The following is a 25,714-nucleotide window of genomic DNA, read 5'->3' on the forward strand; positions in this document are numbered from 1 at the left end:
GAAAATAACCAAGTGGAAATTTTAGAATTGGGAAAGTACAATAATAAAAAGTAAAAACATAATGGATGGGTTTAATAGCAGATGAGATCTAGCTAAAGAGAAAATTAGTGACTGAATTATAGATCAGAAGTAAATATCCAGAGTGAAGCATGGAAGATAGAAAACAGAGATAGAATGAGAAGTGTAGAATTGTCAACAAATTGTAGTCAAAGTAAGAAAGAGAATAGAGCAGTAGCAGTATTCAAAAGTACAATGGCTAAGAATTTTCTAAAACTGATGCTAAAACGGTAAGGCACAGTATCAATAATTTTGATGAATTTTCAGCAGGATGCTGGCCACATCATAATATTGCAAGCCAGAGCTAGAGAAAAGAATTGTAAAAACAAGCAAAGGGGCGGAGGGGACGGTGAAGATTACCTTCAAAGATACAACAGTTGGGGCGCCTGGGTGGCTCAGTCAGTTGGGTGGCCGACTTCGGCTCAGGTCATGATCTCACGGTCTGTGGGTTCGAGCCCTGCGTCGGGCTCTGTGCTGACCGCTCAGAGCCTGAAGCCTGTTTCGGATTCTGTGTCTCCCTCTCTCTCTGACCCTCCCCCGTTCATGCTCTGTGTCTCTCTGTCTCAAAAATAAATAAACGTTAAAAAAAAAAAAAAAGATACAACAGTTGAGTCTGACAGCTGACCTCTCTGCTGACTTTTCAAGAGAAAAAATAAGCCAAAAGATGATAACATGGTGCCTTTTATAGTCTGAGAGATAACTTTAAGCCTAAAATTCTATATCCAGCCAAGATACCAAGTATCTTTCAAAAATAAAAACCTGTAAGATAAACAAAACTGAGATAATTCAATACCTACACTAAAATATAGTAAAGAGTGTTCTCTAAGCAAAAAAAAAAAAAAAAAAAAAAAAAAAATCCCACTGGAGTGATCAGGTATAGAAATGAAGGAAGAGCAGTGGAAGTGGTAAATTTGTAGATGAATCAATGTCAACATATAATGGTTTTTTGGGTGTGTGTGTGTATGTGTGTTGTCAAGTCATGGGTAAAAATGCCAGTTAATATTAGACTTTAATAAATAAATCAAGGTTGTGTATTGCAATTTTTAAGGTTACCACCAGAAGAAGGTAAATGTTAGTAGAATGGAGGAAGTAGAAATTTAAAAAATTTAAATTCAGGGGCACCTGGCTGGCTCAGCTGGTAGAGCATGTGACTCTTGATCTCATGGTTATGAGTTCAAGCCCCATGGTGGGCATAGAGCCCACTTAAAAAAAAAAATTCAAAAGAGGGAAAGAAAGGAGAGAAAAGGGCAACTATTTCTATTTATGTAAGATCATGGATTTAAACGCAAATGTATAATTAAATGTAGTGAAGATTTTAAAGGATTTTAGATTAAGAAAAATGACGACTATATTATTGTAAGAGGCAGACATTAAAAAAAAAAAAGGATATAGGAACATGTAGGGTAAAGAATAGAACAAAACATACCTGATCTATATTACTGTCAGGTAAATAGAGGAGACTTCAAGGCAAAAAGCTTAACTGCATTAGGAAGAAAATATTTTATCCTAGTTGACAGTGTAAATACGGAGTATCAGAACTTGTGAGGTACAGCTAATTCCATGTCCAGGTAAAAATAGATACATTTAAATGCAGTTAATGTTTTTAAAAAGATAGAATATAAATGAACTATCATAAGAAATTAGAAAAAGGACAGCAAATTAACTTAAAAAAAATGGAGGAATAGAATCTAAAGTTAATAAGCAAATTTACAATAGAGGAACAACAAATCCAGAAGTTGGTTCCTTGAAAATGCTAATAAAATTGACCAGTCAAGAAAATAAGAAGAGGGACAAATAATCCGTATAAGGTATGAAAAAGGTAACATTACCATAGATGCTGACCTCAAAAGATAATATATTTCAAAGAGCAGAGCTTAATACAGCAGAATGTAAACATAGAGTATGGAGTCAACAAAGCCAAATGTTAGTTACTTCAAAAGATCAAAAATCAAAAAACCCTTTTTTTTTAATTTAAAATATTTATTTATTTTGAGAGAAAGAGATCATGCGTGAGCAGAGGAAGGACAGAAAGAGGGAATCCCAAGCAAGATCTGTACTGTGAGTGCAGAGCCCAACAGGGGGCTCTATCTCACAAACCACGAGATCATGACCTGAGCCAAAATCGAGTCAGACACTTAACCAACTGAGCCATCCAGGCACCCCTCAAAAAACCCATTCCTAAATAACAACTATCATGAATGGAAAAGGGACAATTACCACACATCCTGCAGACATTTAAAAAATTGTAAGTAGATAGTATAATCCCCCAGGTATCCCAAAATCAGCATAATCTTGATATGAAAATCTGACGAGGGCTTGATAAGAAAGGAATATTATAGGCCAGTCTCATTGATATAGATAAACATAGATATAGGATTCTAAATAAAATGTTAATCAGCTAAATCCGGCAATATGTAAAATTAATACATTAAAACCAAATTGGCTTATGCCAGCATGCAAGGTTGATTTAATATTTGAAAATCATTTAAAGTCACCACATTAACAGGAATAAAGGAAAGAAGTCATGTTATTTCAGGAGATCTAGAAAAAGGATTTGATCAAAATGTGTCACTGGTTCTGACATAAATTCTAGCAAACTAAGAATGAAAGGGAACCTCCTTAATCTGATAAAACGTATCTACTGAAACCAAAATGAAACAAAGCCTCTCAATAGTGAAAGTGTTCAATTTGAGACCTGGAACATGACATAGGTGTGTATTATTACTTCTGTTCAATGTTACGCAGGAGGTTTTAGCCAAAATAAGGTGGGTAAGCAAAAGAAATAATAGTTACAAGTACTAGAAAAGAAAAATTAAAACCTACTATTTGAAATTGACATGGTAATATATAATGAAAATTCATAAAAATTAGTCAAAGGATTAGAATCAATAAGTGTTTAGCTATGTTGATTGTTTTAAGGTTGATGCTTATAAAGAAAATCAGTTGTATTTCTAGGTCACTTTTCTAACAAAAGGCAATAAATTTTTTAAAAATACCACTTACAGTGCAGTCAGAAAATATCAGATATCAGAAACTGTCTTCAAAGAAAATTCTAAAATGTTATTGAGAGAAATTAAAAACCCAAATAATGGAGAAATGCCTGTGTCTGTGGATGGACAGTTCAATGTTATAAAAATATTGACTTTCTCCAAATTGATTTACAGATTCAGTGCATTTCTAGTCATCGTGTGTGTGTGTGTGTGTGTGTGTGTGTGTGTGTGTGTGTGATTTGACAAATTGGTTCTCAAATGTAACTGGAAGTGCAAAGACCCAGAAGAGCCAGACGTTTTTGTAGAAAAATAAAGTTGGGGGGTTTGCGGTAACAGTTATCAAAATTACTCAGAAAAGTATAGTAATTAAGGTAGTGTGGTATTTTTGGAAGGATAGATTGGTGAAACACAATGGAGTTTAAAACCAGTCCCATACTACGTGAACACTTGGTTTAGGGCAAAAATGGTACTGCATAGTAGTAGAAGAATGATCTTCTAAAGAAAAAAGTAAGAAGTGCTGGGATTTAAGGACAAAACTGAAACTCACTCTTTCTCACACCATACAGAAAATCATTTTCATGTGTTTTTCAGATACAAATGTGAAGGCAAAGCAATGAAGTAGATCACATAGAATATTATTATGGGCTTGAAAGAGGGAAAGGTTTCTTAAACAAGGCAAAAAAACACCCAAAAATGTAGGAAAAGTTTGATAAATGGGACGCATTAAAGACTTCCTGTTCATTTAAAAAAAAAAGTGAAAAGAAAAATACATTGAAAAGACAAGTTACAGAAGATCCAGCAAAATGCTCAGATCCAGAATATATGAGTAACTCCTATGTATCAGTAAAAGAAGACAGACAATCCAGTAGAAAAGTGGGTGAGAGACTTGAAGAGATAATCCAAACTACCAATCAATATATCACAAGATGCTCAACTTCGTTAGTAACCAGGAAGACACAAGACTAATGAAATAAATACTATTTCATACTCTCATACACTATGGTGGCAGTATAAATTGTTATACCCACATTGAAAGCCATGTCAGTATCTACTAACATGAATATTAACATATTTAATGACCCAAGCAGATCCCCACCTGGATATAGCAAATGTGTGCACATATTCATCAAAAGACAATGACACAATTGTATTTGTTTTTTTTAATGTTTTATTTATTTTTGAGACAGTGCAAGCAGGGAAGGGGCAGAGAAAGGGGGACAGAGGATCTGAAGCGGGCTCTGTACTGACAGCAGCAAGCCTGATGTGGGGCTTGAACTCATGAAGTACAAGATCATGACTTGAGCTGAAGTTGGACACTCAACCGACTGAACCACCCGGGCACCCCAAGGACAAAATGGTTAATGGTAGTATTTTTATATTGGCTCCAAACTGAAAATAATCTAAGTGCATGTCAGCAGTGGAATGTGGTAGATTCGTAAAATGGAGTACTCTACAGCAGGAAATGAACAAAAGCCACAACATGGATGAATCTCACCCTTAGAGTCACACAACAATATATATGGAATTATGCTGTCGCTAGGAAGGTCAAAAATAGGCAAGACGAAATGATGATGTTAACTGTTAGGGCAGTTATTGATCACCTTTGGGGAGGAAAGAAAAGGTAATGGGAACAAGAGGACCTTGTGACGTCCTGGCCATGTTCTCACTCTGCCCTGTCATGGTTGCATGGGTGGTTGCTGTGTGACAGCTCATTCAGCCCTAAATTTATGTTTTGTGTCCTCTGTTACACTTCACATAAAATCAACTTGAAAAGAAGAGTAGGGGAAACAAAGTGGGGTAGGGAGCAGGGGAGGCGGCAAGCGTAGCAGTGACTTTGAGTTGTCATTGGAGAAGGGAGAGAAGTGGAGGTGTTGCCTGGGGAGATGGTGTGATGGGGAGGCATTTTCTCTGTCTTTTTAAGACGTGATGTATAGTACAGTATGTTTGTGTGTTTTGATGGGAATGATCCCATTGAGGGAAAATTTGAGAGGGCAGTATTATAGCAAGAACATCTAACTCGAGGGAGTGAGGAGATTGTACTTGGCTTCAGACAGCAACAGGGATAGTTCAGGCCTTGTGTAGTGGGGAAAAGGCACAATGTGCATGATCACACATGCCTACAGGATGGTGTGTTTGTGGGAGTATGGAAATTCTCCCCTGACAACTTCTGGGTTTTCGGTGAAATTGCCACCTGTGAGTAGGAGGAGGTACGGAGGAGATTGGGTATCTGTGGACATGTGAAACAGGTTGAAGGAGGTGACTAGGAAATGGAAGGAAGAATCCTGCACAATGCAGAGCACCTGCTTGAGGTTTGTGGTTATAAATTGAAAATGAGGTCATTTAGCATGCTTAATAAGTTTTCTTTAGCCATATTCAGCAGCTCAAGTGAGATGCAAAACCAGCAGAAAGTTGGATTTAGCTATGATTGGGATATTCCAGCAAGTGAGATAAAAGAATAGGGAGATACAAGGTGGTGATAATAATAAAGGGTCTGGGATCTAAGCAGAGTAGAGGAACTGGAAAACATGAACAGGAGAACAAAAGTAAAAAGAGGATCTGGAACACCTGGCTGGCTCAGTCAGTTAAGGGTCCTATCTTGATTTCAGCTTGGGTCATGATCTCACGTTTCATGGGATGGAGCCCTGAGCTGGGCTCTGTGCTGACAATGCAGAGCCTGCTTGGGATTTTCTCTACCCCCCTCTCTCTGCCCCTCCCCTGCTCATCCTCGCTCAATCTCTCTCTCTCTCTCTCTCTCTCTCTCTCTCAAAATAAATAAACTTAGAAAAAAAGAAAAAGTGGGAGGGTCTGGAGTGGAGACTCCCCCCGCCTCCCTGTGAAGGAAGCTAAAGATCTGGGATTATTGGAGTAACTGAGTTGGAAGAGTTAGGATTGGGGACAGGGTGGGAAATGGTGACCAGAGATTGTAGTGCTTCAAATGGAGGTGATCATTAATGGAGGATCTAGGGGGATAGCATGAAAAAAGTACATGGGTGATATGTCCTGGAGGACAATTTCACTGGAAGAGAGCAGAGTAAAGATCTGAGAAGCCAGGGTGTTGAAAAATTGACTACATAGATGCTAAGATGACCAAAAACGTGTTGACAAGACTTAGCAATGGAACTGATAGGGAAGGTAATAGATGGCGGTAACAAGGATGGGGTGGCAACTTCTGACAGCACCTTATTTATTTATTTATTTATTTATTTATTTATTTTAATGTTTATTTATTTTTGAGACAGAGACAGAGCATGAACGGGGGAGGGTCAGAGAGAGAGGGAGACACAGAATCTGAAGCAGGCTCCAGGTTCTGAGCGTCAGCACAGAGCCCGACGCGGGGCTCAAACTCACGGACCGTGAGATCATGACCCAAGCCGAAGTCGGACGTCAACCAACTGAGCCACCCAGGCGCCTCTGACAGCACCTTTTTTTTAAAGGACTTGAGGCTTCTTAGGGAAGAGAGAAAAGCAGTAGTCTTGAATCAGCAGTAAGGAACAAGGAAGATATCTTCCTCCACCTCCAGACTCAGTGGTATGTGAGATAGAGAAGAGATGCAGCCTCATCTTGAAACACAACTCTGGGGGCGCCTGGGTGGCTCAGTCGGTTGGACGTCCGACTTCAGCTCAGGTCATGATCCTACAGTCCGTGAGTTCGAGCCCTGCGTTGGGCTCTGTGCTGACAGCTCAGAGCCTGGAGTCTGCTTCAGATTCTGTGTCTCCCTCTCTCTCTGCCCCTCCCCCGTTCATGCTCTGTCTCTCAAAAATGAATAAACGTTAAAAAAAAAAAAAGAAAGAAAGACAACTCTGAAGCAGTGTTCTTGGTGATATTTTAATCAGTGCTGGAAAATGAAGGGAGTATTCAGAAAACTGTGAATTTAGGATTGTGATTAATTTTACTGGTGACAACACCATCAATTCCCCAAAGCACCATGGAAAGGTTCGCAGGTATTAACTTGGAAAAAAAGAACAGCCAGTTATTTTACCTGCAAAATGGGTTTATTTGGTAGTAGCAGAGAATTGCAGTTCAGGACAGGCTACGGCAAAACCATAGGCAAATGCAATGATCAGAGGAGAAGACCTTCTTTTATGGAGGTGGGAGAGGAAATTGGGAGGAGTTGTTTTGAATGAAAGCTAATTAGAGAAAAGCAGGAGTTGGGGGTGATGATGGTTTCTCATTTGCTGAGGTGCAGCTAGGGAATCAATTTCTTGTAGAAGATGCAGTGTATGTCTTTTCCTGTCGAGACCTGTAGTTGGTGATCCTTTCTTATTGACCATTCTTCTGTTGGGGCCTGTAATTGACATTCTTATAATCTAGGCTGGGTGGACTGGCTTCTCAGCCTGGCCTCCTGACTCTGTTTCAGTGAGGTTTCTCTTCATTAATTTTCACACAGGTCAGGAGCTTTAGTTAGCCCAATAGCAATTAAACTTTGGGTAATTCACAGTGACCGGAAGCCCTGTGTTTTCTCTTACTTGTTCACAGCATTATCTTATAGTTTTAAAACATTTTCACTAGGTATATAATGTATAGTTATTCTCATATCTATTATTTTTTGTTACTTTTCTCCTTTTTCTTTAGATAATCTTGCTAGTGGTGTGCAGTTTTTTAATTTCCAAAGAAGAAGTGGGTTTTTCTTTCGTTTATCTGATTTTTAAAAAATTTTTTTTATTAAAAAAATTTTTTTTCACATTTATTCATTTTTGAGGTGAGAAGACAGAGTATGACTGGGGGAGGGGCAGAGAGATCAGAAGCAGGCTCTGGGCTCCGAGCTGTCAGTACAGAGCCTGACTCGGGGCTCAAACTCATGGATTGCAAGATCAAGACCTGAGCTGAAGTCGGATGCTTAACCGGCTGAGCCACCCAGGTGCCCCTAAATTGTTTTCTGTGTAATTATCTCTTCTGTGTTTCATGTTCAATCTGTTCCCTCACTTGTTTAATTAATTTTTTTTTAAGTTTATTTATTTTTGAGACAGAGACAGAGCATGAATGAGGGGAGGGTCAGAGAGAGAGGGAGACACAGAATCTGAAACAGGCTCCAGGCTCTGAGCTGTCAGCACAGAGCCGGATGCGAGGCTCGAACTCACAGACCACAAGATCATGACCTGAGCTGAAGTTGGACGCTTAACCAACTGAGCCACCCAGGTGCCCCAATGCTTTTTTAATTAAATGCTTAAACTATTACTTAAAAATATTGTTGCTTTCTAATAATTATTAAAGACTCTATATCTATGAATCACTTCAGTATAGCCTGTTAGTTTTATTTATAGTATTTTCATTCTTATTTATTCCTAAGTAGTTTGTAGTTTCCGTATGATTTTTGCTTAACTCGGGATTACCTAGAAATACATTAAAACATTTCTAGGTACATTTCTTTTTGCCTTTTGATTTCCTCTTTTTTTTTATTAGTGATTCCTAGATTAATTTTGTCATGGTCAGAGAACATGGTCTGTATATGAACATGATCTATTTCAAATGTGTTAAAGCCTCATTTGTAATCTAGAAAGTGTTCAGTTTTTTAAAATTGTTTCTTCTGTAGTTGAAAATAATATTGTTTGGTTGGTTGCTACTTCTGGATTTTTTGTGTTTTAGAGTGTATGCTCTATTAGGTTCTGATTACATTGTCTTTAAAAAAAAACCTCCCACTATGATTATGGATTTGACAATTTCTCTAATTCATTCTTTTATTTTTCAAGGCTGCATCATTGGCTGAATTTATGGCAATGCATAGTATATTGTTGTTTTTAAATCCAGTGTTCACTATATCTTTATTAATTTTTTTACCCTGGTTTTGATATCACTGTACAACTTTTAGTCTGTGTAACATTTTCCTAATATGACTACTATTTTTTCTTTTTCTTTCAGCTATCTGTGTGATTTTATTTTAGGTGTATCTCTACTAAATGGCTGGATTTATATTTTTAATTCATTATAATATTTTTTTAATTTTATTTAAATTCCAGTTAATTAACATACAGCACAATATTAGTTTCAGGCCTAATAAGTTTTTAATAGGTGAGTTTGATGCATCTACATTTATTGTGACTTGATATATTTGGGCTTCTTTTAGGTTGAACCATATGACATTGATATTCAACCATTTTTGACCTATGAAAATGAGTTTCATAAAGTTCAACTAATAAATCTTGTTTACCATCCTTTTCATTTTTTCCTCCTTTCCTGTTTCGCTAATGGGTACCATTTCAGTTGATAAAATTTTTAAGTATTCATGTTTTTCTCTCTTTTGTTTGGAAGCTGTACATTTTATTTTTATTCCTTTAGTAGTAAGACCCAGGTACATTGTAATTGTCAATTACATTGTTGTACAATTACATTGTTTGGATTTATCTTTATCTACGTGCTCGGTGCTCATAGCATACTTGTGATGTAAGCGTTCGTATTCTTCAATTCCAGGACATTTCTGGCTGTAATCTCAAATAGTGCCATGTCACCATTCCCTCAGCCCGTTCTTCTGGAATTACTCATGTGCATAGACTAGAGCTTCTCAAATTGTATTCTTACTTTTCTCTCCCTTTGTGCTTTTTTGAATTATACCTGAATAAATTTCTCATTAATATCCTGGTAGTGGCAAAGTCCAGGTCTCACTCTGCCATTTACTCACTGTGTGGCTTTGGACTAGTCAGTGACCTTTCCATACCTCAGGATCGTCATCTATACAGTAAGAAAATAACAGGGGTTGTCGTGAGGACTTGCAGTGCTGTGAATACTTTGTGGCACCTGGATATGGAGAAGGCCTGTGTTCCGGGAGGGAGCTCTAGGTCCTCCTGTGTGAGTCTCATGAAAGCTGACTGCGAGCATGCTTCCTCCATCCTTTTTACGAATCTCTGTCTGGCTTCTGAGGTGTGTTTACAATGGAATGTGAAATGAGAAACATGAGATTAATGTTTAGCTGTCTGTGCACTACAGTGAACCAAGCTGGCCAGCAGATCTTCTTCAGGCCAGTTTGCAGAGGTGGAAGAGTAAGCAGTGTGGATGGCCCCTAGAGTGCAGCATTTCCACCCCCTTTTCTGAACCCTAAGAAGCCCTGCTTGTTCTAAGTCATAGGCTTAACCAGTGGTATAGCTGGCAGTGTACAAACCATCCTGTGCCTGCCAGGAACCGTTACTGTCTTATAGGATCTCCAAGGACACGTTTCCTGCAGGAAACTGGGGGAAAGAATAGCATTGTTCGAGAGTCAAGAAGACTTAAAAACAAAGAATAACTTTTGTAGTGTGTGATCTTAGGGCAGGAGGTTTGAGGCAAATTCCAAGTCACCTAATGTGGCAATTCCATCCTATAAAATTGGTCTCAGATGTTTAAAAAGTAATAATGATGCCATCTAGTGAGTGTTTAGTATGGACCAGGCACTACACACATGGTCATATCTGAACAATTGAGCAAAATACTAACATGCCCAGTTTACAGGCAGGGAAACTTGGACTTAGGGAGATTAAATGATTTGTGCAAAGTATGGCTAATAAATGATCCAAGTGAAATCTGTCATTGATAAAACATGTCATCTTAATCACTGTGCCCTGCCATCACTTTTATGGCTGGATCTTCATTGAACTTGTCTGAATGAGAGTACACGGAAGAGAAATTATAGAACATTGCCAAACACTGCCAGACAGGTGGCCAGCCATCTTAAGAAATACTGACTTGTCATTGGTAAATGGCAGTGACAGGCTGAATTTAGTGGATGATGAAGAATACTTTAAAAACGATAGCCAAAAGGGACAGAGAGAAGAGAATTGGATTATGTGCATATGCACCTTGATTTAGAGTAAAACTACTCCCTTTCCCTAAGCCTCAGTTTTCTCATCTGTAAAATTGGGAGAAGGCCTCTGTCTTACGGTTGTAAGGATAAAGTGGGGCAATGCATAAAAACTCTTAATAATTTTTCAGGCCCTAAAAGGGTTAAAATAAGTATAATGGGACTGTAACAGTTGCAAAATAATATAAATAGTAATTATCATGGGACTTCTACATTCCTGAATTGTTAGGTGTTTGTGTGAATTGATTCTCTGGTAAGCCCAGTCTTGCTGAGATGAACACTGTGCTAAGTAAATTTAATAATCTATTTCCCAAAACACTGCTGAGTCACTCAGGCAGGCCCTCAAACGAACTCTCAGACCACACAGTGAAATTCAAGCATTAGAGTTTATTCAGTATTTCTTTCACTTCTAACAAGAGTGCTTGTTATGTAGGCCATCGTTTAATTACTGTTGTACATAGAGACCTAAATGAAACCACTTGTGTTTTCACTTGTTTAAAACAAGGGATTTTCAATCAACTCCAGCTCCACCTCAGTATATAACTTACTCCCATTAAAGGCATCATCAGTCTACTGTGGTAGTGATGATATAGTTGCAAAGACCTGCCCGTCTCCCCTCGTCCTTTCTCAGTCTGTGTTCTCTGACAGACAAAGCAGTAAACTAAGGAAGAGAAAGACATAGGATATGAAAGCCAGGAGATGCAGTGTGCAGAGGGCTCACAGAATCCACAGACAGGTGGCCGGGGGAGAGCCCAGATGACAGTGGTGTAGGCACAGAGGCAGCCAGCCTGGAAAATTCCAGGGGAGCTTGTTTTAAGATTTCAGTGATATTATAGTTAATGCTTCTGAACATCTTAAGAGACTATTTAGATAATTTGTAGAGTCTGTGTTTGAATTAATGACAAATACATAGAAAACTAAGGAAAGGGGAAAAATAATCCAGGGTGAAGTGGAAGGGAATGTTGTACAGAAAAGGGAAAGTATTCACAATATATTAATCAGCTATCAATAGCATTTTGTATAGTCCTTATATGAACATTAAAGAACAGGGAACCAAATTTCGAACGTAACTATATTGGGAGACTGAGGAGTAGCAAGTGTATGTGTTAGGATGGGGATAGGAGGAAATAAGCCCTATATTCTATAGTAAGTCAATATGTAATATCTAGAACTGAAAGTCAAATCAAAATTCAGATACAGTATTTAGAATTATGGAGGTAAATACCAACAGAAAGCAGTGAAAGAATTGCGTGTGGTTTGTTTTATGGGAAAGGAGAAAATGGCAGACAGGTGAGAGAACGGCTTTTTTTTTTTTTTGAGAGAACAACTTTTTAAAACAAGCTTTGCAAAGCTGTTTATTCTTTAAGCTATGTACATGGCCTTGGATCAAAATAAAAACTAAATAATGGTGCTCAGGTAATTTTGATCTCCATGGACATCCCACCTCCCAGGAGACTCGCTGCTCCGGTGTAGTGCTGCTCAAACTCAGACTTGCTAGGATGGCAGAGGAGGGAGAAAGGAAAAAAACAAAACAGAACAGGAGTCAAGACCTTTCGGACACTCCTTTCTTGTTCCTCAGACCCAAACAGAGAGCTTCTCTTGGGGCTCTTCCTTAGTGCACCCATTGTGCACTCCAATTTTGGAGCTGGCTTTGAGTGCACGCTGGCTAATGCCAGAGGACAAAAGTAGCAAACTCCCCACTGGTTTGGTGAAGTTTCGAATTCTGGTCTCCTTCCCTGGTTGACCTGCTGCTGCTACCATTTACATTTCAGAGTCCCCTCAGGAAGCTGCTCCGTGCACTGTATCCAGGAGTTACAGTGCCCTTCACTGGGAGAGACAGGGGGGAGTGACTTACTCCATCTTTCCTGTAACAAGAAAATACACCCGTTTGAGGTGTAAAATTCAGTTATATTTTCAGCACGTTTGCAGAGTTATGCAAGCATTATAACTTTAGAACATTTCTATCACCCCCAAAAGATCTCTGGTGTCCATTTGTATTCACTCTGCCTTCCCACACTCAGCCACAGTTATTCCGTTGTATGGACACAACACAGTTCATTTGTCCTGTCACCAGTTGATGAGCATTTGGGTTGTTTTCACTTTCTGGCTACTACGAATGTGTTGCTAAGAACATTTGTGTAGAAGATAGGCGTACAAGAAGGTATACAGGTACACGTGTAGATATATGTTTTCATTTTTCTTGTAGATTCCTAATTGCTAGGTTGTATGGTAACCTTATTTTTCACTAAGACATTGTCAAACTTTTTTCCACAGTGGGTGCACCATGAACCTTCCCACCAGCAAAATGTATGAGAGTTCTAGTTTATTCACATCCTCACCAACACCTCTTTTTACCTGTCTTTATTATTATAGCCATTCTACTGGGTGTGAAGTGGTATCTCATTGTGGTTTTAATTTGCATTTCCTTATGACCAATGATATTGGGAATATCTTCATGTACTTATTAGCCATTCTTATGTCCTTTTTTTTTTTTCATGTTTATTTATTTATTTTGAGAGTGAGAGAGACAGAGCAGGAGCAGAGGAGGAGCAGAGAAAGACGGGGCTGAAGCATGCTCTGTGCCGTCAGTGCAAAGCCTGACGCAGGGCTAGACCCCAGGAACAGTGAGATGTGAGATCATGACCTGAGCTTAAATCAAGAGCCAGGTGCTTAAACCCACTGAGCCACCTGATTGCCCTGGCCATTCTTACATCTCTAATGAAATTTCTCTTTAAATGTTTTGCCCATGTTTTATCAGATTGTCATCCTGTTGCTGAGTTGTAAGAGCCATTTATATATTCTGGATACAAATATGATTTCTAAATATTTTCTCCCAGTTTGTGGTTTGTCTTTTCATTTCCTTAGTTGTACCTTTTGAGGAAGTCAGATTGATTAGTTGTTTCTTTCATGAAGCATGCTTTTAGTATCATATCATGCTTAATAGTACAAGACTAAAATCTTTCCCCTGAGATCAGAAGCAAGGATGTGCTCTCCGCTTCTGTTCAACATTGTACTTGAAGGCAGGCCAGAACTCAGATACATGTACTGGGTGCAGAAGGAGAGCCCCAAGAGTAACCTACTCCTTCTGTTCTGAGGAATGAGAAAGGGATCTCTTAGGGGTTAATGGAGAAACACCCCTATTTTTGTCTCTTTTTCTTTCCCCTTCTCTACTATCCCAGTTCCTAGGCAGTATTGCTGGGGCAGCACAGCCATGGGGGCAACGGCCAGACAAGCAGCTGACTCTGAGGGAGGGGAATCTCTTGGAGCAGAACAGCTGTGGTCTCCAGATCATGGGTAGAATCCTCCATGCTTCTCTCTTCCTGTCTCCCGCTGCTGGGCCTAGAGCACAGACACAGGCACAGGCAGTGCCCAGCAGAGTCAGACAAGTAACGCTTCAGTTCTCTAGCTGTGTTGGAACATTCCACGTAAAAGAGGTCTGTTCTCCCCCAGGAGATGTGTAGATTCAATACAGTTCCACTCAAAATCCCAGCAGGGGATTTAAACATTCATTTGGAAAGGCAAAGAAAATAGCAAAAATAATTTTTTAAAAGAGTAAAATTGGAGGAAATACAGTACCCAATTTAAAGACTTACTATAAAGCCACAGTAATCAAGACAGTGCTGTTGGCAAAGAAACCTATAGATTAGTGGAACAGAATACATAGTTCAGAAATAGACCCACAGGGATATAGCTATTTGGTTTTTGACAAAGGTGTTAAAGCCATTCAGTAAAGATCATCTTTTCAACAAAGGATGTTGGAACAATTAGATATCCATATGCAAAAATGTGAATCTCACATTTCAGGTGTTTTATGAAAATTAACTCAAATTGGATCCGAAATCTAAATCTAAAATCTGAAAGTTTAGGGGGCACCTGAGTGGCTCGGTCAGTTGAGCTTAGGCTTAGACTCAACTTAGACTTTGGCTTAGGTCATGATCTAGCCATTTGTGAGTTCTAGCCCCACATCAGGCTTGCTGTTGTCGGCACAGAGCCCGCTTTGGATCCTTTGTCCCTGTCTCTCCCCCCCTTCTCACCCCCCGCTTGCTTTCTCTCAAAAATTATTAAACATTTTTTAAAATGTAAAATCTAAATGTTTATAATTTTTAGGGAGAATATTCAGGACCTGGCATGAGGCATAGAGTATTTAGACATGAAGCCAAAAGCATAATTTCATAGGAGTGCCTGGGTGTCCTAGTTGGCTAAACATCTGACTCTTGATTTTTGGCTCAGGTCATGATCCCATGGTTCTTAGAATCAATCCCTGCATTGGGCTGTGCGCTGACACTGGAGCCTGCTTAGGATTCTCGCTTTCCTCTCTCTCTGCCCCTCCCCCTACTCATGCTTATTTATGCACACCTTCTCTCTAAATAAACATTAAAAAATTAAACCAAAAAGCATAATTTCACAAAATAAAAAATTGATCAGGTGAACTTCATCAAATTTTAAAACTTTGATTCTGATGAAAAGAGAGTGAAAGAAAAAGCTACAGACTGGAAGAAAATATTGGCAAACTATACCTCCAACACAAGACTTGTATCTAAAATACATGAAGAACTCTCAAACATGTAACCCAGTTAAAAAAAATGAATGTGATAAAGTGTCAGAAGATTTGACTTACCCAGGATGCTATATGGATGGCAAGTGAACACATGGAAAGACATTAGTCATTGGGGAAATGCCAGTTAAAACCATAATGAGGTACCACTGTATGCCTATTTAAATGGCTCCAATAAAAAAATATAGTAAGCACTGACAAAGATCCAGGGCAGTTGGAACTCTCATACATTTCTGGTGAGAATGCAAAGTGATACAGTATCTCTGGAAAACAATTTGGCAGTTTAAAAATTACACTTACAAAGTTATACTTACCATGTAACCCAGCAAGCCCAGCCCTGGATATCTATCCTAAAGAAATGAAAACATGATCACACAAAAATTGATACATGAATGTGTTTAGCAGCTCTCTTCATAATAGCCCCAAACTGGAAAGTGCTGGTGAATGAAAACACTGATTGGAATGGAATACTGCTCAGTAAAAAATAACAGACTTTTGATACATGTAATTTGAATGAATCTCAAAGACGTGCTGAGTGAAAGAAACCTGTCTCCAAGATTACGTGCTGCATAATTCCATTTATATGATATTTGTGAAAAGACAAAACTATAGCAATGAAGAGCCGATATGGATTGCTAGGGGTTAGGTGTAGGGGAGGGTGAGACTATAAAAGGGTAACAAAAGGGGTTCTTTGGAGGTAAAATTGTTCTGGTTCCTGAAAGTGGTGGTTTTATGAAACTACTGTATTTGTTAAAACTCAGAGAACTTAATTACCTCCTTTTGTCGGGGGGCGGGGGGTGTCTTTAAAAAAATGACACTCTTGGTAGGTTTGTGGAACAATTGAAACTAACATATTGCTGATGACAGTGTAAGTTATTACATCCTCTTTGGAAAACCATTTTATGGTATCTGCTAAAGCTGAGCCTATATATACTTTATTGCCCCAAAATACAAAAATGCATACATAGTCACCAAGAGACATATACATGAGTGATTTTCACAGTTGTATTTATTTCTAATTTTTTAAATGTTTGTTTCTTTTGAGAGAGAGAGAGAAAGAGAGAGACAAAACACAAGCAGGGGAGGCGCAGAGAGAGGGACACACAGATTTCGAAACAGGCTCCAAACTCTGAGCTGTCAGCACAGAGCCCAACATGGGGCTTGAACTCGTGAACCGCGAGATCGTGACCTGAGCTGAAGTCGGATACTTAACCAACTGAGCCACCCAGACACCCCAGCATTGTTTATAATAGCCCAGACTGGAAAGTACCTCAATGTCCATCAGTGTTAGAATGAATATATATATATGTATGTATATATGTATGTATACATATATATAGATATATATTCATTCTATATATGTATAGAATATATAGAATATATATATCTATATGTATCTATATATCTATATCTATATATATCTATATATCTATATATATAGATATATATAGAATATATTCATATATATTCATTCTAATATATGTATAATAATATATATATTTATTATTTATATATGTAATATATAATTATATATATATAATTTATATGTCCTTTAAAAGAATACTGTGCAGCAATAAAACTGTTACCCATAACAATATGGATGATACACAAACAATGTCGAAGGAAAGGATTAAGGCACAAAAGAATATGCTGTGTATCAGTACTTCTTAAAGTGTGATGCTGGGACTTTTGGAGGTCCTTCAGATTCTTTCAGGGAGCCCGCAAGGTCAAAAAGTTTTCATAATAATACCAAGACAATTATTGATCCTTTTTGTCTTACTCAGCTGGTGCACAGTGGAGTTTGAGAGGCTATATGGATCAGGGTCAAGCTGGGAAACTGAAATCATGCAATAATTTGAACAGAGAAAGTTTAATATAATTGTTAACTATAGTGGGATTGACTGCAGGGAGGCAAAGACAATTGTAAAGTATATCATGGGTTGAGAGTACCAAGGAATGTAAAATCTTGGAAGGGAGCCCCCTCCCTAATGCTGGGGTTCAGACCTCATTGGAGAATGTGTAATAACTGGTTACTGGATAGAGGGAAATCTTAACCTGTTACTCCTGGTGAGACCTGGCACATGGTACCCTCCAGAGTGGGGGCTGGTAGGCAGGCCTAATAAGCAGGAAATACACTTTGAAGTGCATTGAGGCAGGAAACCAGAGCCAGAACTGGCAAACAGGAACCTCCCCCCTTTAGGGGTGCAGGAAGCCAAAACTGAGAAGCGAGCTGCTAAGGTGGCTGGGAGACTCGCTGAGAATCTGCCTGAGGGGGTAGGTGCTGTTGAAACTCAGTGGAGACAGCGCATCTGGGCGTCCACCACACATTCCACTGGCAGCCACAAAGTGGGAAGGAGAAGAAAAATGAAAGCGCACGGGAACCGGGAAGGGAAGTCCTTACTTCCTGCAGTGTCCCTCCAACACCCTCTGTTTGTATGTGTGCCATGCACAGCTTCTGTATGCCTCTTGCCAGCTGCAAAGGAGAAATGCTTATAGGAGCCAGCTACATTGCCACAGAGTAGGCAGTGGAGGGTATATTGGGAGCGAAGAGACCATAAATCCATAATGGGCACACTTTGTGATAGTAATGAATCATCTCTCTGATAGCTAGTGTAATACGTGTTTGTGGATGCTTATGTTTTAAAATTTTCTGTTTTAGTTTACACTGTAAGTGTCAATAGCTATAACCTATATAAAAGCACTTTGGGATCATCAGTTTTTAAACACATAAAGGGATTATGAAAAAAAAGCTTGAGAACTACTGCTCTATATTATTCTTTTCAAATAAAGTTCAAAAAACAAAAACAAAAACAAAAACAAAAAAACAGAACTCCTCTGTAATGCTAAAGGTCCAGCAGAGTGGTGACCTTGCGAAGGGGACAAAGGAAACCTGTGGGATGTTGGTCACAGTCGGCTTCATCTGGGTGCCAGATGAAGTAAATAAGTAAATAAACAGTCGTTCATCTGGGTGCTGGCTACTTGATGCATTTGCTTGGTGGAAATTCATTCAGCCGCATACTTGTGATCTGTGTGCTTTTGTGTATGTATGTTATATTTCAGTAAAAAATTAAACCTCTTTTCCCTCTCTCCCCATCGCCACACCCTGTTGTTAAACCTGCTTGTAACTATTTAAGTAGCACAACCCTACACTGGCTAATTTTCATTCCTAAGGATGAAAGATTCTGTTGGGACAGCGTGGAAGAAAGCTGCTTGTGGCCTTCCTGCCCATCCTCAGCTCTGTGTGTCCCGCCCCCAGGAGGATCCCGCACTCTCACCTCCACGGGGACAGGTCGTCCCTCCATGGGAACAGTTTAACTAGAAGGCTGAAAGGACCTTTGGTTTTCTTCGAGAGCCTTATGTCTAGTTTGGGGTGGGGGTTACGTGTTCTGATATCAGTTATGTTGACTTTTTCATATTTTCTCTATATTTTCTATGTTGCTTTGAGAGAACATTTATGAATTTGCTGTGTTCTCTGAATTATTAAATTTAACTGTTTGATTTAGGAAATTATTTTCCCTTTGGTCCAGATCCTAATATTTGTTTGGCTTTCTGATTCTTACATCCTCTTGTGAATGATTTCCATTTTAGTCTCTATTTCTAGTGTTCTTTGAAGTCTTCCTTTCCATACACTTCCAGAATTGAATTCTTTACTGTATCTTCCAAGAAATCTGGCTTCTTACTTTTCTTCTGCAGAATTTGCTTTCTCAGGATTTTCTCTTCTTCCTGTCTGCTTGCTAGCCATGCATACTGTTTATACACTGTGCATTTTGCCTAATTATCTTCTGGGTCTTGATTTTGCTCTTTTGTTGTTTTGTAAGCCAACAACTTTGTAGTTATCTTGACTGTTTTCTGTGTCCCAATTCTACAATAATGAGTAAAGATTAATTTGAGAAAAGAGATCATATATGACTTAATATGATTCAGTTAAATAATATTAGAAACACTTTTTCTGAGCCCCCTTTACTCATATACAGGCCATTCCTGATTTCAGAGTCCTGTGCCGGTAGTCTGTGAGTCAGGTGTTCAGGATGAACACCATGAGAACACGAGTGTCTTGACTTGCTCACCTGTGATGTATCTGAAGCATAGTACCGAGTATGTATATAATCTACCCACCATTTATAACATAACAGAGTTTTGATGGGAAGCTGTTGGCAAAAGTGTTATTTGGAATGCTAAGGGCACACTATCCTTCCCATGGCCTGCACACCTGGTTGTCTGGGCCTCACCAATGCTGCCTGGACTTGGAAGGAGCTGTAGACAGGGCGGCAGGCTGTGTGGTGGCCTCCTGGTGGGGCTTGGAATGAACCTAAGGTGAGGGGTGTGGAGTGTGGTGTGGAAATGAGGCTGTGGGCCAATGGACAGGAGTAAGGTTATAAGTAATAGGTGACAGAGACCACATTGTGAAGGGGGACTTGGAGAATGGTCAAGAGGATGGTAGGGGCTGAAGGGGGATTTAATGAAGGACAATGGATGCTATCTGTTTGTCCTTTTCTCCTTGGAGAGAGAGGGAGTAGTGTTGATGGGGCCCCCACAATGAATGCTCCTCCTCCTCCTCCTTTCAGTCCCTATCCCTTGTCCTCTCTTTTCCCTGCCATTTTCCTTTTCTTCCAGCTGCCAGCCAGCCGCCCTAGTGTGGGACTTTGAGTAAGTAGGTCATCATGACTGCTTCAGAAGAGGGGTTTCGCTGGTATTTTTCTTACTTCTTTCCCCTTCTTTCCTTTGTCCACTCCCGCTGGCAGGTGATAACAGATGAGATTGGAGAGACCACAAGGTTTGGGGAGCTTGTAAGAGAGCAGGAAACAAAGGTGGAAATAGAAGGCTGGAGTGATGGTTGCAGATTGCAAACCAAACCAAAAGAGTTACACGTGCATTTTTTAGGAGAGCTCATGTTCTAAGCTGCATCCCTTGGTGTCTGCTTGCTAACTGCTGTTATAGTCCTCTGTGGTTTAGTAGTTTCACCCAGCTAACAAGACTGGATGGAGGGAGAGGGCATGTTGCCTAAAAAAGTGCTGGAAACATATGACTAATATGTTGGTCTTGTGTGCATATATTTTGGGTGTGTTTGGTCTTCTTGGTGACTGCATTTCTAGACCTGGTCTTTACTACACAAGATGCATATTGGTATTTTAGCATAGAGGAAGGGGGGTCACACGTTTTAGTTGAGCAGAGCATGGACTTTGGAGTCCTCAGTCAGGCCCTGCTACTTCCTCATTATGTCTGTCCTCATCTTCTCCTGTGTGAAATGTGTCCTCAGATACTTCTAAGAATTGTTAGGAAGCTTCTCTGCCGATACAAAATAGTACTCAGTAAATATGAGTTCTCTTGTGGAAAGTGTTTTTTTTGTGTTGTTTAGATTATTAAACTGCATAGATTCCAGTGATTCCATTTTTTTTTTTGTCTTAATTGGATTCTTGAGACACATTCAGTTTCAGATTGATGATGTCGCCTTAATACATTGTCCATTAAATTGAATCAACAGAAAACACTGACCAGGAAGAGGTGCCTAATTTTAAGTATACAGTTAACATCTTTAAGATAATTTACATCTAAAAATATAACTTTAAATAGGTACTTAAATAAACCAAAACTTAAATGAACAGTTCCCAAGAGTCCCACCACTAGAGCAAACTGTCTTTATTGTTCTGATACCCCTCCTACTCCAGGTGCATTGAGTATGCTATTTTAACAGTCACTTTTTATAAAGGCATTTGCTTTGTCTCTAGGTGTAAAACAAAGGTGTATCCAGATAATCTTCCTACAACAAGTGTGGTGATTGTTTTCCACAATGAGGCTTGGAGCACACTTCTGCGAACTGTCCATAGTGTCATTAATCGTTCACCAAGACACATGCTAGAAGAAATTGTTCTAGTAGATGATGCCAGTGAAAGAGGTAAATTTTAAATTTTAATGCCATAATATGCTACAGCTTTTATCATTAATGGTTAAGAAACGTCGCTATCATTTTTAACCTAACAATTTTATACAGACTTCTAATTTATCCTAAAAATGTTTGTGGCATTTGGACTCATTCACATATGCAAAAAATTACACCCTTGTGAAAGAAACTTAAGATATTACCTTAATTAGCATTTAATTTGTATTACAACTTAATCTTGTTTTAAAAAGAAATAATGCTATATCATATAAACATTTATGCAGAACTACTGAAAAAACCCACATAATTTTATTAGAATTTTCCCTTTGGGAAGTTGCAGCCGTGAGTCCATGGAGAGAGACTTGACCTCCTTAGAGCCAGTATGGAGAAATTGAGTTCCATGTGTCATAGGGAAGCACCTCTGGCAAGGAAAACAGAGTCTTGGCTGGGCAAGCCTTAGTTCTCCAGATTCTTCTTAGATTTCCCCATTTTCTCCATTCCTGAGTTCCAAGAATGATCTATAGCTGGTTATATAAAAGGCTGAGGAAGGAATTTATGAGAAAGTGATATGTAATATGACTCTGATCTCATAATAAATCTATACAGTGACTCTTGCCCAAATACTCTTCTAGGGATCTCAGAGTTTTTCACAAGCTTAGAATCTCTCAAACTGTCTCATGAAGTCCTTGTTTGGGAAAGGTGTATTAATTTAAAGTACCTTGAGCCAACATCATTTATTTTGAATTCTTCATGGAGATTTCACACCACAAGGTAGCATAGAGAAGGCTCTGCTAAGTCCCATCTGTAGAGAAACCTGTTAAACTCAGACATACCTGGCATTTCCCAGGCTTTTTCCCCCCACAGCACTATTGAGGATCATTGGTGTCCTGTATTCGTTCCCCTAATATTCCAAAAATTTGGAAGGAACTACAGAAAATGTCTCTTCCTTGACCAGCCATAGACTTCCTGACCATTATTTCAGCCTCTTTTGCTGCTTCCATCTTTCTTGCCTAATATCACTGCATCTACTAAGATGGTTTATCTAAGTATTTTACCTTCTCCTTCCATGACTGTTCTAAATATGTAAATTTAATCATAATCACTTCATGTCTTAATTTTGGGGAGTAATTTGCACATTAATAGCAATTTAAATCTCACCACTTTGCCAGATTATAGAAGTACAAATGAAGAATAATATATGGTCCTACCTTCTTGAGTACCTTGTAGCTTGCCTGCTTGATGTAATTAAGGAGACAGTTTATAAACACACAAAGCATTTGAATAATAGCGTAATATGTAATGTAATTAATGTCAACATGTGAGCTGTTGGAAATTAAGAATACCACACTTAAATAGTTACTGTTGACAATAGAAGTGTAAATCCTCATGTGGATAATTGTTTGCCAGGAGTTAATTAATCCTTTAAGAAAATAAGCTTAAGTTCATTTCAGCAGCAGTATATATATGAACATCGATTCTGCAGGTGACTTACATTTGTTTTACTTACATGTTGATATTTGCTAAATTAAACTCAAGGAGAGACCTTTTTCCTCAGATGAAATGAATTATTTTTCCATTTCCTCCTTTGTATTCTGTAATATTCTGTTGAGTGCCTGAGAGGGCTGTGTGAGTAGTACGTTTTTGTAGGAAGTGGTTTAATCAAAGACACATGTGCCCACAAATCTAAAGTGACAAAGTCACATATACCAACTATATTTTCCATTCCTCATGTAGGCCCTTCTTAGTCACCCAGCCTGTATAAACCTGTAAGAGAAAACATGGGCAGAGGTCTACCTCACTGCTCCACCCGGGGCTCTTAGTCACCATGCAGGGTCCCTGAGTACTGTCCCAGAGCCCTGGGTCATGGGCTGGTTGTCCCGTATCTTCCTGCCTGGAAAGCCTCAGGTGTGTAGCTCGCCATTTCTGATATTTGGGAACCACTAGGTATTGTGTTTTTGTGGTTATCGTTGTTTGTAGTCCTTCTATCCAGATTGAGAATTATCTAGGGTAATTTTCTTTGGTTCTCTTTTTTAGGTGGTAACTGTTAGGCCCAGGAACTAGAGCAAACTCTGTTTTTATGTAACTCTGTAAGTCTGCCTTTTCTATTCATGAGACACATCCAAGGCACCCTCACTCCTCACCTGCACTATTGACACAGACTAGCTGGTCCCGTCTCCCCTCAGACGCCCTTGCCCTTCCCGTCCGTTCTCCACGCTGTATGCATGGTGAGCTTTTAAACACATGGCTGTGATCCTGGCACTTCTGACTAAAACTGTTCCTCTGAGGCCTGTATGCCCCGGCCTCTGCCTGCATCTCTACTCACTTCCCAAACCACTCCCTGCCCACCCCATCCCCACAGCTCAGCTCAGATGTTTACTCAGAATCACGGTATATTTAGAGAGGCCTTCCTTGAACTCCGGAGACCAGGTTGTGTCCCTCCTAACATGTTTGGGAACACTGCACTCCTCCACGGCTGTCATCAGTTTTAACTATTTCTCCATTTGCTTAACGACCATCTCCCCTGCCAGACTGTACACTCCATCAGGGCTGTGTGCTCACCTCCCTGTTCTCAGTGCCCACAGCACTTATTACATAAACAGTCCAGAATTTAATGAGTGAATGAAAGAATAATCTACCAATTAATCCTCACCCTTACTTCTTGTCTGTGCGGACTTCTAATTGGGTCGTGTAGCATGCATGGTTTGCTTATGGCCTCAGGATACCCAATTGCGCAGTTAACCTGCTGAGTTGTCGGTAGCCCCATTTATTGCGTATGAAGCAGGTGCTATAATTATCCCTGTTTTACTGATGAGGCTTAGCATAAACCTAACGCTTGACCTCTTAACTGCTACGTACGTCATGTCTCATAACTTCACTGCTTACAGGGTCTGTCATGAAGGCAGAGTCAGGATGAGTCTTTAATTCACGTCAAAAGTTATGTAATTGTCATCTCAGAAGGTTATCTTAAGACCTAGAACTGATACCATGTTCCTAATCTGAGATGACTGTTGCTTTTCTCATTTTACACAAAAGGAAGCAGAGGTTCTTATTTAGTAGGGGTTAGGAGTCAGATTTACTAGACTCTAAATTCCTTGTTCTTTCTATTGCTCTGTAGAGTTCTGCCTAAGATTTCTTCGATGTTGCTGGAAGCAGTGAAACTTCCCCTGAAACACTCTCTGGCAGCCTCATGCCCCCTGATGGAGAGATGCCTAGGAGCCCATTTATAGGCTAATAGCTATAAAGATATTCTAATAAACAAGATTCTCATTTATTTTTAGATGACATGGAGGCTTCGACCCATAATCACTTAACCCTCTGTGTCTTCATTTTTTGTAGAATTAGGCTTGAATAAGTAGTTTCTAATCCCCCGCCCAGCCCTGGGTCCCTAATTCTATATCATCTGTTAGGAGGACACCTATTTCTTAGCCTTATTGCATGAAGGCCACAAAGATGCCAAGAAAATTTGTGGAATAGCAACTTTTTTGAGCTGCCAGACCAGAGAATCATGCATTTTTCATTTTATTTATAGACAGGACAGAGTATTTTAGCTTTCAGAGACGTGGGACTTGGGAATTAGATTGCTTTGATTCTTAAGAAGACTTTAAGCTGTCTGATATTTCTGGGTAAGCTTATCGGGAGACATCTTGCGTATGACACACCCAGCCTCAATTGGTTGAAGCCCTAGAATATATCCCACACCCTAACACATGGGAGTCCATCAAACTCTCGACATAAAGTAATTTAAATTTGTGTTAGCTCAGGTGATCGTACTGTCCTGAGTTGTTCTCTCTGTAGTTCCCTTCTGGGATTTCTTGTTGTGGATGAGAAAATGGGCTTTGAAGTCAGGCAGACCTGGATTTGAATCTTGGCTCCAACCCTCAACAAGCTGTGTCACTTTGATTGGTTCATTTTATATTCTGAGCCTTGAATTTTTGTGTCTAAGTTACGGGTAATGACATTCTCATAGGGTTACTGTTTTAAGGATTAAATGGTATTAAATTGGTGCGAAGAGCCTGGCACTATGCTAAACAGACACAAAATGATAGCTGCTATTGCAGAATCTTCCTCTTCCCCGGATTGGTACTGTCCTCACCTTGTTATTCAGAATGGAGTTCTATTTTTTTGACCCTAAGATTTGCTTCATAAAATCACAGTGGTGACTCAGTACGAGTTCTACTCCCAGTATTTTACAGATACTGTTTTTAGCCCAGATACTTTAGGAACTATATGAGCAGAAATGGAATCAGTATTCCATAGTGGGATAGATAGGCCTTTCTCTTTCATAATTTTCATGTCCCTGATTATTTCATTTTTGAGTCGTTCTAGTTCAGACAGGCGAGAACCATGTCATCCCTGTTTTTCTTTCCCTTTGTGTGGCATAGGAAGCCCTTTGGATGCCCATGTTTACTCTTTTAAGAGCCCCTTAATGCATACACTCTGATCTCTGGGACCTACCCCTTACTAGAGTC

At 39.3% G+C, this 25,714-nt stretch overlaps 1 protein-coding gene across 3 annotated transcripts in view; it reads left to right on the forward strand.

Annotated features, from left to right (window-relative positions):
- GALNT1 (polypeptide N-acetylgalactosaminyltransferase 1) overlaps positions 1-25,714 on the forward strand; it is a 126,198-nt gene that overhangs the window by 79,047 nt on the left and 21,437 nt on the right. For 2 of the 3 annotated variants that reach the window (XM_053206670.1, XM_053206669.1), the window contains one exon: positions 21,094-21,260. The exons of the other annotated variant lie outside the window; for it this stretch is intronic. In XM_053206670.1, coding sequence (XP_053062645.1) covers positions 21,094-21,260 — 167 coding nt within the window. The remainder of the gene's footprint in view (positions 1-21,093; positions 21,261-25,714) is intronic. 3 annotated transcript variants of the gene reach the window in all.

This window comes from Acinonyx jubatus, chromosome D3 (assembly GCF_027475565.1).
Source record: "Acinonyx jubatus isolate Ajub_Pintada_27869175 chromosome D3, VMU_Ajub_asm_v1.0, whole genome shotgun sequence".
Classification (NCBI taxonomy): Eukaryota; Metazoa; Chordata; class Mammalia; order Carnivora; family Felidae; genus Acinonyx; species Acinonyx jubatus.